The sequence below is a fragment of the Alligator mississippiensis genome, chromosome 6, assembly GCF_030867095.1.
Source record: "Alligator mississippiensis isolate rAllMis1 chromosome 6, rAllMis1, whole genome shotgun sequence".
NCBI lineage: Eukaryota > Metazoa > Chordata > Crocodylia > Alligatoridae > Alligator > Alligator mississippiensis.
The window spans coordinates 3,879,854-3,891,768 of record NC_081829.1 but is presented as its reverse complement, the minus strand read 5'-3'; the positions used below and the strand labels follow the sequence as shown (position 1 = coordinate 3,891,768).

Here is an 11,915-nt window from a genome sequence, read left to right as displayed (position 1 = left end):
GTATTTACTCATATAGCACAATGTCACTTCATTGATGGCTGCTTTTAAAAGCTGGCCAGGATTGTCTGCAGCAGTACGAAAGTTTGAGGTTAAATTATATATTCAGAGATTTCAGGACCAGAAGGAACCATTAAATCATCTGGTCCAGCCCTCTGTATAACAAACATGTGTTTGACTGGAGCGTATCTTCCAAAAAGCCAGCCTCTCAGCACTGCTCAGATTTCCCTCACTGATTTGCCTCAATGCTGAATCACCCTAAGAAACGGTTTAAAACGTGCGCCTTGTTTCTCATCTGAATTTGTCTGTCTTAAAACTCCCCAGAGCTATTAAAATCAAAGTGAAGCTTAATAAATTAAATTATTCTCACCCTTCAAACGCTCCATCTACAAACTCTAAGAATGATTAGAAGGATTGGCTGACTATTTCCAGTCACTGGAAATATGTAAATCCCTTCTCATAAATGAAGAATTAATGCAGTGTAGGTTACTGTGTTTAAAGTGGTACGAAAGAGATATTTGTACCTTTAGATTGCCATCCATATCTGGCTTAATCCAGTAGGAACTTTTCCACGGATTGCAGTGGGTTTGGGATCAGACCTCTAATCAGTAAAATGTGTGTGTACGCATGTCTTTTCATGTAATTTTAGAGCGGGGGGAGGCGGGGTAAGAGAGGGAGACAAGCAGACAAACAGAAACAAGATTTAAAGCACAATCAACAGTTTCAGGTTTTAGAAATAATTTACTTCTCCTGGCGGCTTATTATTTTGGGCATAAAAGTCCACAGAGGGAAAGCCCAGCAGAACATCTGCAAGGAGAAGCACTGCGAGCTTGCTTTTCCTGACATCTCGATTCTAATTCAAATCCCCAAATAACCCTCTTGTGGGCCCAATCCTGCTTCCACTGCGCTGAGACAGAACTTGCCACCGGCTTCCCAGCGAGTGGGGCCTCCTTTAAAAAAACCTAGGAATTACGATGCCTCTCACGAATCTATACGGTGCCATAAATCATTAAGCAATCTCCACCCCCCCATCCCAACGCTAGAATCTCACAGTCGCTTTAAAAATGCAAGTGCTCCACTCCGAGTATTTCTGACACCCACTTACCTCTGCCGCTTCGCCCGACAAATCTGAGATCATTAAATCTTGCCACTTGATTCTTCATGACGGCGGAGGCATTTCTGAGCTCTGCAGAATAGTTCTCATCGTTTCCAGCCATGACTGTTACTACCGTTCCGTCAGGTACGTCACCCAGGGCTACCACCTGGAGATCAGGGCAACAACCAACAGCACTGTCAGTTAAAACTCAGTGTTAGGAGGGAATCTATCACAGCAGATTCACTGTGCTGGGCCTAACACAGAGAAATGTCATTCCCCAGTAAAAAAACCAAAATAAAATAAAATAAAGTTAGGGAGGGGAAAAGATCTACTCCTTCAAGAAAATCCAAATTAACCAGCTGCTTTGGGGCAATTGTTGAGGCTAGTGCTGCTTGTTGCAGGACCCCTGTGCTATAATCGTAGTGGGGTCTGCCTATGTCAAAAACATTTCCTGTTTTGTATCCTATATCTACACCTATCTATCTATATATTATATCTATCTCTCTATCTAGATAGATATAATAGAGAGATAGAGAGATAGATATATAGCTATAACTATATAAAATATAATCAGTATAGATAATAGAATATATTCTATATCTCTGTACAAAAACACTGTTCAAATGTCAGCAGTTCTGGTGGAAATGCTGGTGACATTGGGAGATGGGTGTCCAGGGCTGTTTGGAAGAGGAAGGGGAAGGAGGAGGCCCGGATCCACCTGCGAGGCGGCGGGCCCGGGAGGGGAGCGCGGAGCTCAGCTGCAGCCCGCGGCCGCGGCCGGGGCCGGAGCCCCGCACGGGGGAGGCTGGGAGGGAATCGCAGGGATCCTGCCACGCAACATCGCGATTTCACGGGCAGCCGCGTCGCTGGTGAGCGGTGCAGGGGCGGCGGCGGCCGGACACCTGCCGCCGGGCCCGGGAGCGGTGCCGCTTGCCCCGCCGCAGCCGCTCGGCGAGAGCCGCTTTGCCGCTGCACAGCTCGCCGGTCGCGGACATAAGGGAAGTCCTAGTTTTTCCCCCTTGACTTTCTGCGCTCGGCTCGCAGGATCTCCGGGCGGGAGAGCTCCCCTGGTTTTAAAACCCCTGCACACAGAGACGTGCGAGGAAAAAGCCCGTTTCGGGGGGATGCGAGACGGGAGAACCCGCCGGGTGCAAAACGAAATGCAAGACAATCAAATCCACGGCTCTTTCGTTTGAACGGTTTGCTTCTCCGCGTCTCTCCCCGCACGTGTGCGCGGCTCGGCTCCTCTGCACGCACCAGTCCCGGGCCGGAGGCTGGAAAGCTGCTCGCGCCGGGGAGGACCCCCCTTGCCACCCCATCTGCCCGCCGGCTCCCTGCTGTAACCGGCCCCTCCTGCCCCCGGGGCTCCCGGCATGTCCCTGCCAATGACTTCCTCTCCCCCGCTTCTGTCAGGTCACAGCTCCGCCGGCGGAGACAGACACAGACACAGACACACACACCGCGGCGTGTTAAGCTTCGTGGTTTTCTGGTCAGCGGTGCAAAAACAAAAAAGGAGAGAGATCCCGGGTGTGGGTGAAGGACCGACCCGCCGCCCCTGCTGTGCTCCCCGCGGGGCGGGCAGCGCCTGCCGGGGCCGGCCTTCCCGGGGGGTCACCCCGGCCCCCTCCCCGTGCACCCCCGGGGAAGCCAGTCATCCCAAGTCTCAGGAAACGTCCACGTTCCCCAGCGCTCCTACGTGTGTGTGTGTGAGATCCCCACCTCCGCCTATCCCGCGCTTACCACCCATTTCCACTGAGCTTCAGCGTTTCCCGTGTGCGTGCGTCGGATCCCCACTGGACACCCCGGGGAAAGCGGGGCTGCAGCGGGGCTCCCCGGGGCATTTGGGGAGGGGGTCTCTCAGCCAGGTGGGCCAGAGCCGCTGCAGGGGCAGCCAAGGGCGGGTTGCTCCGGGGCTCGCGCGCGCACGTGTGTGCCCGGGGCCGGGCGGCCGTCGAGTCCCGGGCCGGGCCGGGCCGGGCCGCGCTTACCTTGAAGGCGACGGGCAGCGTCTTGTTGCAGCGCCAGTGGGACGGCAGGACGGAGCAGAGGAAGTTGGGGCTGTCGGTGCGCACCAGCTCGCCCGCGTGGTCCGCCAGCACGTCCACCACGGAGCGGCCCTCGGGCCGGGCGCGGGCCCCCGGCGCCGCCGCGCTCAGCGCCCCGCTGTTCTCGCCCATCTTGCCGCAGGGGAAGGCCGTGGAGGGCGGGGTGAAGCGCCGGCTGGTGCTCGGGTCTACGGGAATACGCATCCCCACAGCGGGCGTCAGGGCCGGGGCGCGGGGAGCTGCGGCCCGGGGGCAGCCGGAGCGGGGCCGGGGCGCAGCCGCCTGCCCTCCCGCGCGGGGCCGCCCCGCAGCCGCCTCCCGCCGCCCGCCGCCCGCGGCGCGTCCCCAGGGCCGGGCGCTGCCCCGTGCCCCGTCCCGGACCCGGACCCGGACCCGCTCCCGAGCGCCCGGCGCCGCCAGCACGGACCGGGCTCAGCCCGGCGGGGAGGGCAGGAGGCAGGGCGGGGCGGGGCCTCCGCACGAGCCACGCCCCCCCACGGCTGCCCCGGGTGGGGCGCGGGCACACGCGGGCCCGGGGCAAGGAGGGGGCGCGGCCGGGGCTTCGCCCGGGATGGCCCTCCGGCTGCTCCGCGAGCGGCCGCGCGCACGTGCAGGGGGCGTAAGAAAGCCTGGAAGTCCCCCGACTGCCCGGGAAGAAGCCACCGGGCGGGGAGCTGCGGCGCCGCCGCCCCCGGCCGCAGCATCGGGCAGGAAACGAAAGGCGAGGCGAGCCCCGTGCCGGGGCGCCGCTTGTAGCCGTGTCGGGCTAAGGACGCGGGCACACGGAGTTCAACCCTGATCCCTTCCAGACACTCAGAGTGATTTGTGGGGGTTGGTTTTTTGTTTTTTTCGGATGTCAGACCCGCCGAGTAAAGGGACGGACCCTGCTCATCGCCCGCCGGGCTCTGAGCGGAGAGACGGGGCAGGAGCCCCGGGCGAGCGGGGTCTGGCTAGTCACACACAAAGCCGCCGCAACGAAATGCAGCGCCCCCCCCGCGGAGCCCGCGTGTCCCGGCGGGAGCCGCCGCGCCGAGCACCCCGCGCCTCCGCCCCGCGGGCCCCCGTGTCCCCAGGGCAATCGCGCGTGTCCAGCCCTCGGGGGGTCGCGAGGGGCTTTCGAGGAGCGGTGTGCCTGGCCTCGGCACGGGCAGCTCCCGTTCCCTCTGCAAGATTATCACCCCCCCGGGTCCGCATCAAATCGGCTCGTCTGTCTAGAAGCCGGCTTGAACGCGCTCTAATTTGATCCTGTTTTCGAGGGATCAAATCGAATCAAACGCGCAGTCCCTGGTGCTGGGAGCGCCGCGGGGCGGGGGGGCAGGCACCCCCGTGCACTCGCACTATTTGATCATAGGCCAATTATCGCCTCTGCCGTGGGGGGGGGCTGACTTCCACCCGGCCCGGTCCCGGCTGTCCGCACCATCGTGCCACCAGCTTCCTTCCCCCTTGCCCCCCAGCCTCCCGGGCTTGCAGACGCCCCCGGGCGAGTCCGGGCACCCCCGCTCACACGCAGCGCGGCGGGAGCTGCACCGCCCCGCGCCGAGCCCGGGCTGGAGGCGGCGGTGCGCGCCCGTGCCCGTGTTTAGACTTCTCCCTAATGAAAATGAAATGACAAGGGCCCTCGAACGAAACACAACAATGGAAAACGAGCCGGGAGGAGGGGAGCGGGCGGCGGGACCCGGCCTCCCGGGGAGCAGCCCGCCACGACGGATTTGCAGCCGGATCCGCGCCGCCTCCGCAAACCTTCCCTTTTTAGGCGAAAGCCGTTTAGGGCCGCGGGGTCCTGCGCGCCCGGGGGACTGAGCCCCGTGCCGGGACCCCGCCGCCCTCCCTCTCCCGGGGGCTTTGGGCAGGGCGAAGCCCCCCACGTGCCCCGGGCGGGAGCGGGGCCCTGCGCGTGCGGGGGGAGTCCCGCAGCCGCTGCCCGGCAGGGACGGGGGTCCGGCCCGGAGCCGCGGGTGCGGGGAAGCTCCCGTCCGCGGCCGCTAGTTGGAGCCGTCGGCCCGCGGCTGCCCGGGTGAAGACAGCAGCTCGGCCCGGCCCGGGGAGGGAAGGGGAGGGCAGGGCAGGGGGCTCTGCCCGGCTGGGCCGCCCCGCGGGACTGAGAAGCAGCCCGAGCCCCGCGCAGCGCCCGGGGGGTGCTTCTGCCCGCCGGGAGCCCCCAGGCTTTGGGCATCCCCCTCCCATCTGCTTTCCCCGCCGGGACGTGTCGTTGCCCCTCCGCCACGTGCCGCTTGCCCCGCGTTAAGCCCCGGTCCCGAGGCGACAAAGCGGGCCCGGGAGCGCCGGGGTTTGGTGTCCGCCTGCAAGCCGGGGAGGCGCTGCGATGTCCTGGCCGGGACGCCCCAGCCCGGTGTTTCCCGGCCCGGAGCAGCTGGGAAAATCGCTTCCCCGCGAGCCCCCCGAGCGAGCAGGGTGCGACGGGGCGGCCGCCGGCCTGTCCCCGCGCGGAGAAGCTGAGTGCAGGCAGGTCCCGCACCTCGCCTCGCACTGCGGCCTGTTGCCCCGCTCACCCGCGGCAGGTCGAGGGGCTCCGGAGGGAGCAGACGTGGCCACGCGGGGTTTGAGAAGAGACGGGGCCGGGGCAGACACGAGCCCGTGACCTCCGCCGGGCCCCGCAGCCGGGGAACAGCGACCGATGCCCCAAGCACGGTCCTGGCGCTGCGGGCGCGGGCGAGCCGCACACCCCGACCTTCCCCGCGGGACGCCCGGGGACAAGCCCGCCAGGAAACACCCCCCGAAAGCTACCTCTGAACGAAAAAATGGGGGAAAATCGTTGCCCGCAGGTGCGCGACAAGAGCACGGGGGTTTTACAGGAGGAGGCAAGAGGGTCCGCCGCGTCCCGGGCGTGCAGGCGGCGGGCACGGGCCCGTCCCCGCCGGGACCGGCATGGAGCTGGGTCTCGGGGAAGGGGCTGCTCCCGGAGAGCGAGCCGAGGCGGGCTGCAGCACTCGCGTTTGCGGGCACCGACTGCCCGGCGCGCCGCAGGTCCCGGCCGCCGGGGAGCCCCGGGCGTCGCGGGAGCTTCTCCCCGCGGCCGAGACACCCGCTCACCCCGGCCGCCCGGTGCTCCTAAAAACCCGCATTGGAAACCGGGCACCGCCGGGGACCTGGCCGCCTTGTTTCTCTGGCCGGAGCTCCCCTGCCCAGGGTCGGAGCCAGCGGGCGAAGCTAAAACCTTGCGGACAAAACCACACTCAACCCCAGAAGCTGAACGTAAGGGAGGCATCTGGTGTGGCCGACACCTCTCTAGGCGTGGGGGATGAACTTTCCGCTCTCCCCCAGTGTTAACCCTTGTTATTTTAAAATAATTTTTAACTTTTAACACGGATCTATTCTGAACACTTAAAAAGGGATCAGAGATTTAACCCTGGGTAATTACTGGTCTCGACCAAGGGGGAAGCGGAGAATATGCAAATCCGTCCCCCTCTCGTTGCGTTGCAAAGGAGCGCAGCTCGCAGGCCCTGAAATAAGAGCCTGGGGGGGTTTCAAACGATTGCAACTGTTAGGGCTGAGCACTTGGAGAAATCTGCACCCAAATCCTTGCCCAGAGTCCATTAGACCCTGATTTTTAGCATCCTGTCTTCTTTTCTAGAAGAAAAAGCAACCAGCCATAACTAAAAGAAAAGACAGGACATTTAAAACAATCAAATAAGCCTCAAATATCGTTCTGACTCTTGAACAAGACAGCTCCTTTTTTTAAGGACCTTTTAAGGACCTGCCTTATTCAAGAGTCAAACTGATATTTGAGGCTTATTTGATTGTTTTAAATGTCCTGCCCTTTCTCAAAGAAAAGGTCCCACCCAAGTGTTGTTGAAAAGTGGTTATTCCTGAAGTATAACACCCACAGAAAGAACAGACAACAGGTACCAACCGCCCCTTCCTCCGGCCCCACCCTGACCGGAGGATGTTAAAATCTGCAGCAGAAAGGTGGCCGATTCTGTTTTCCTGTTTACAGATGCTGCAACGATGATCCCCTCGTAGGACAGAGAGAGACATCACCCCTGTTATAACCCTAAGGAGCAAAAAAGGTCCTGACTTTCACACGCCCAAGCAGAACGGGGTACGTAGGAGTTTGTGTGCCAACCGAAAGGCAAAGCAGCCCCTGGAAAGAGATTAAAGGGAATGGGCAAAGGGCAAGAAGAGAAGCATATTAAAAGCAGCCTTCAAATTGTTCATTTTGGAGCAGATGGGCCCATCTCCCACAGAAGCAGATGGGAACTGTGTTTCTGAGCTGCAGTCCACAGGCCAGGTTCTGTCCATCTTTATACGTGGGGTGTGACCGACCTCTCAAGTGAAGCTCTTTGGGGCAGAAATTCACTCTTCCTTTTGCCCATGTACAGTTCCTGGTACAACAGGACTCACGACCAGACCTGTCCGACTGTAAAAATAACATTCACAGCAGATAGTTGGAAAGACAGAAGCCAGAATGCAGGTGGTGTAGCCAAGCCCCCGAGAGAGTCAGCCCTATTATAACTGGACGCATCAAGGTGGCCTGAAGTAAGCAGTCAGCTGAGCACTTTGCAAGACCTAGGGAGTAAAAGTTTTCCCAGCGCAGGTCAGGCAGAGAAGAGGAGTGTAAAGTATTACGGGGCTCTGCAATCGTTACTGGTCAAGGAGTCTGTGCTAGACGTGTATGTCAAAGACAGTGCTTGTAAATAAGTAGGAGAAAGAGCGCTTCTTGTGGACTTTTCTTTTCCACTTGGTGACAAAGGTCAGTTGAAAATGCAATGAAAGAGTGATGGATCATCATTATCATATTTTTTGGAAGACATCAATACCTGAGATTTATGAAAATGCTAAAAAAAAAGGCACCTAAGGTTATGCTCCTAGCGCGCATGACATCATGTAGAAGTAAACTGAAAATATCACAAGTGACAAACACAGCAGGACCCACTACTTCCAAACTCACACGTTCCTCTCACTCCAAGGATCCCTGCTCTGGCTTGTTGGTCCCTACTTCCATTTTTGTAGCTGTCTGGGGGGAAGAAGATCAGTGCTGTAGCATGTGGGCTAGACTGCCCAGGATACAGGCTGCCCTGGGAAGCTGTGAAATCTTTTTCACTGGAAGTTTTCAAGAAGAGGTTGCACAAGCATAGGCCAGGGATGTTTTAGGAGCATTCCTGCGTTCGTGCAGGGGGTTGGACTAGATGGCTCTTGGGGTCCCTTCCAATCCTATGATTCCACGACTGCATCCTGGAGCTAACCCAGCTATTTCAAACCAAGCTATTCCAGCTATTTCAAACAAAGATTTTGATTTTCATCCTCGTGGAGCCACTCCTGCAATCAGAGGCAGAGGTGACTCTGGTGAATGGCCATGTGCAATTGAGGGCAGACTTCTCCACTGCTCCGCATCTCGACTCTTCATTTACACATGCGCATAGTGAGCACAGGAGGGGCGCGACCTGCTGCCACTCTGATCCAGCAGCACTTCACACCCAGGAGGCAATGCCCTGAATGATGACACAAGGTGCAAGGCAGAATGAGAATCAATGCCTTGCATTTTCCAAAAAGCTCAGTGATGCCAGGTGCCCCTGCCAAGGGAGACAGTTCATGGTTGCCTGGTGGTTCCTTTGGCAAAAGGGAGGCATAGCAGAGGCACACTCCCTCCTGCCTTCCCAGAAAACACTTCTTGTGCAAGATCCCCTTGCACTTAAGAAAGCTTAAGGGCCTGATTCTTTTTCCCCTCCCACCAGTGCAGCCCTATTTATCTGAACAGAGCTACTCCTCATTTGTACCTGTGTGAGCAGAGAGGAAAAATCAGGCCCATTTGTCTTAAAAAGTGGTGAAACGCAGGTCCCAAACCCACAGCACTAGTCCATCGCTTCGCTAGCTTCCCAAGCAATCATCCAGGGGGCTGCCTTGGAAATGACAAAAAAAGGAACACCCACTACCGCGGGCCTGGCTTAATCTCCCCTAGCCAGGCAGCCTTTATTCCTTTGCCAAGCAGTAAGCATCGACGTGTGGGGATGGGTTTTAGAGCTCTTAATAGTTAAGCCTTCCCCCTTGGTACTAAATGCATTTTTAAAAGAAGGTTAATAACAACTAAGACCTGGGATTTCCATGTGCCTCATCTGAAATACTTAATTCTTAAAAGCTACTGTTCATGTTTCAGGGAGGTCAGCAAGCCCTTTAAATCACTGCTTGCTGGGATTACTTCAGTTACAATATCCTCTGTAGTTTTTAATTCATTTGAGCTGGTATTTAGCAGCAGATCCATGTGCTTTAACATCAAGGAAGCAAATGCACGGCCTTCTAGGAAGCTTTCTATTAAAAATTCATCGCAAACTGTGTCCCAGACCTCTCAAGAGCAAAGCTCTCAGTAGAGTCATTTGGGTGTCTGGATCTATTTTACAGTTAAAGGACAGGATCTGAAAGCAGTGTGCAGGGAAGGGGCGTGTCGTTCATTCATAAATCAAACAGCAGATGCTGGGTCCAAGGGGCTATGCCACTGTGACATGCTGTAACCCCAGAGTAACTCTTAGATTTGTATTGCCCTGCAACACATGGAGCCCTGGGTCCCGGGCTAAGTGCCTGGTGCTGGGCTCTGGACAAGCACAGAATAAAAGGATGATCCCTACCCCAAAGAATTTGCAATCTAAGGAAAAGCCCAGGGGAGTTCTGCTTGCCTGGAGCAAACAATAAGAAGCCACCAACTCGATGCAACTGTGACACCTGCAGTGGAAGCGCACAAGGCTCGGGGGCTGTCATGACAAGAGCCAGTTCGAACCCTTAGCATCAGGGGAGCCACCCCCCAAAATCTTACACTACTTGAACACAAGTGCTCCAAGGAAGACTCCAGCTGGGGTTCAAGCTCCTATACGTGAAATCCCAGGCCTGTAAGGGGAATAGCAAATTTCTATTGGCTTCAGCAAGGCCAGGATTTCACCACTGGGATCTGCAGGGCCAGGAGGGCTTGTTGGTCTAATGGTTAAAGCACAGGCCTTGGACTGGGGAGAGTCCCCACATATCTTCGATTCTATTTGTAGGCTTGCTCTGTAACCTTGTCCCGGTTTCTTTCTGCTTACATCCATTTTACTTGAGCGTAACTCCATGGATTTCAATGGCGCCAATCCTGATTTACACCAATGTTAGTAAGAGAAGAACCAGGTCTCTCTCACCTCCAACCACACATGCTCACTGAAGGGACAGGGACCCTGCTTCTTTATTCACATGCGGTGGGAGCTGTCACGCGTTTATTTGGTATCCACAGAGTTACTCTGACGTGCAAAGAGAACCGAGCCCAGAACACACTTCTTTTCTCCCATCAGGCTTGTCTGCGAGCATCTTGCCGCATGCTTTTGAATAAATATTCAAGAGTACCTGAATCCAGTCAAAATGGACAGACATTTCAGGTGGGATTTCAAAAGCAGCCAAGTGACTTAGGAACACAAGTGTCACTGACTTGAGAGTTGTGCTTCTTAAATTACTCACATCCCCACCCTTAATTATTCAAGACCATAATTACCCTCTCCCCATCACAGCACAGAAATAAGGTCCCGCTCAGTCCTCACATCTCTGTGCTGTCGATAGCAGGCTGAAGCTCCTTGAAGCATGGGTCCCATCTGCCACTTCCACTCCTTTTTAAAAGATCCTAATGACTGTCAGATCCTTTTAGTTCTTAATTAATTTCAGAGTTCAATTGCAAATAGGAAACAAGGCAGCTTTTGCCCTTACGCATATGAATATTACTGTTCCATTTAATGTGGTTACGTGTGGAATGCTGTTATTCATTCCTGCCTGCAATAAAAGCCACATGTTTTTAAAACTTTGCACTTGAAAAAACTTTTAGGAAAGAAATCAAATATGTTTTGTATGCATGGCATGAGATAAAAACTGGTCATAAATATTCAAAGAACAGTTAGAGCTTTATGCTTGATTTAAACAAGTGAACAGAGTGGTAGGGCTGTTCAAGTAATGCAAGAATCAAATCCCAGCGTTCCTTTAAGAATGTGCTTATGCTCGGAAAACGAACGATGTATTCGAAGGGTATGGAGCACCTAAGGACACCTACTTCCTCTGAAAACAGTCAAGGGTTGCTAATGGGTGGGCCTGCGCCCACTGAGGCAATGGCAGCCTTTCCCTCTGGGTTTTTGAGCGGTGCATGCAGCTGTTACACAGAAGCGGGGATCTGTCACAGGTGGACACCGGTAACCTCGGGAGTGTATCAACAGCCCCTCCACATTATAATTTGGGATTGCTGGGCCAAGGTTTTCTCTGTTCAGCCCTGTAAATCCAGGGTTCCCAGCATTAAGCAAAGTCAATGGATTTGCTAGTTTACATCACGGTATGTCTGAGCATCTGCTAAATGTGAGCATTATTGCCTGCGAGTGCAGTCAAGATTGTATCGCATTCTCCCGCCATTGTGCTAGTACTGCAGGATGCTATCACAAGCGTTGATCAGCCACCGGCGTTTTTCAGCTCACACTGTTTATCTGAGCAGAGCAGGTGGGGTGACCAGTAGTAGGCCTGCATCAGTGATTCCGGCGGTACTCGCGCAGGAGGAGCCGAGCTGGTGCTGGAGCAAGCCTGGGAGCTCTTTTCCCCCAGAGCGCTCGGTGCAGCCGAGGGCAGGGCAATCTGCTGAGCCCTTCAGAAGGGGCAAGAAAGAAAAAATTCCAAAGGAAAGAAAAAAGGGGAAATGTCTGCGCGGCGGGAAGGAGAAGTGAAAGTCACATGATAATTAGAAAAGTACAGCGGAGACAAAACAAACAGCACTGCTATTTAGTATTGATAGCAGAGGGGAAGCTGGGAGCCCCAGTCGCAGGCCATGCTGCTGC

At 56.2% G+C, this 11,915-nt stretch overlaps 1 protein-coding gene across 4 annotated transcripts in view; it reads right to left on the bottom strand.

Moving 5' to 3' along the window:
* RUNX3 (RUNX family transcription factor 3) overlaps nt 1–11,915 on the bottom strand; it is a 101,488-nt gene that overhangs the window by 52,640 nt on the left and 36,933 nt on the right. For all 4 annotated transcript variants that reach the window (XM_019498910.2, XM_019498909.2, XM_019498908.2 and 1 more), the window contains 2 exons: nt 3,082–3,326; nt 1,103–1,259 (listed from right to left, as the gene is read on the bottom strand). In XM_019498910.2, the coding sequence (XP_019354455.1) occupies nt 1,103–1,259; nt 3,082–3,326 (402 nt within the window). The remainder of the gene's footprint in view (nt 1–1,102; nt 1,260–3,081; nt 3,327–11,915) is intronic.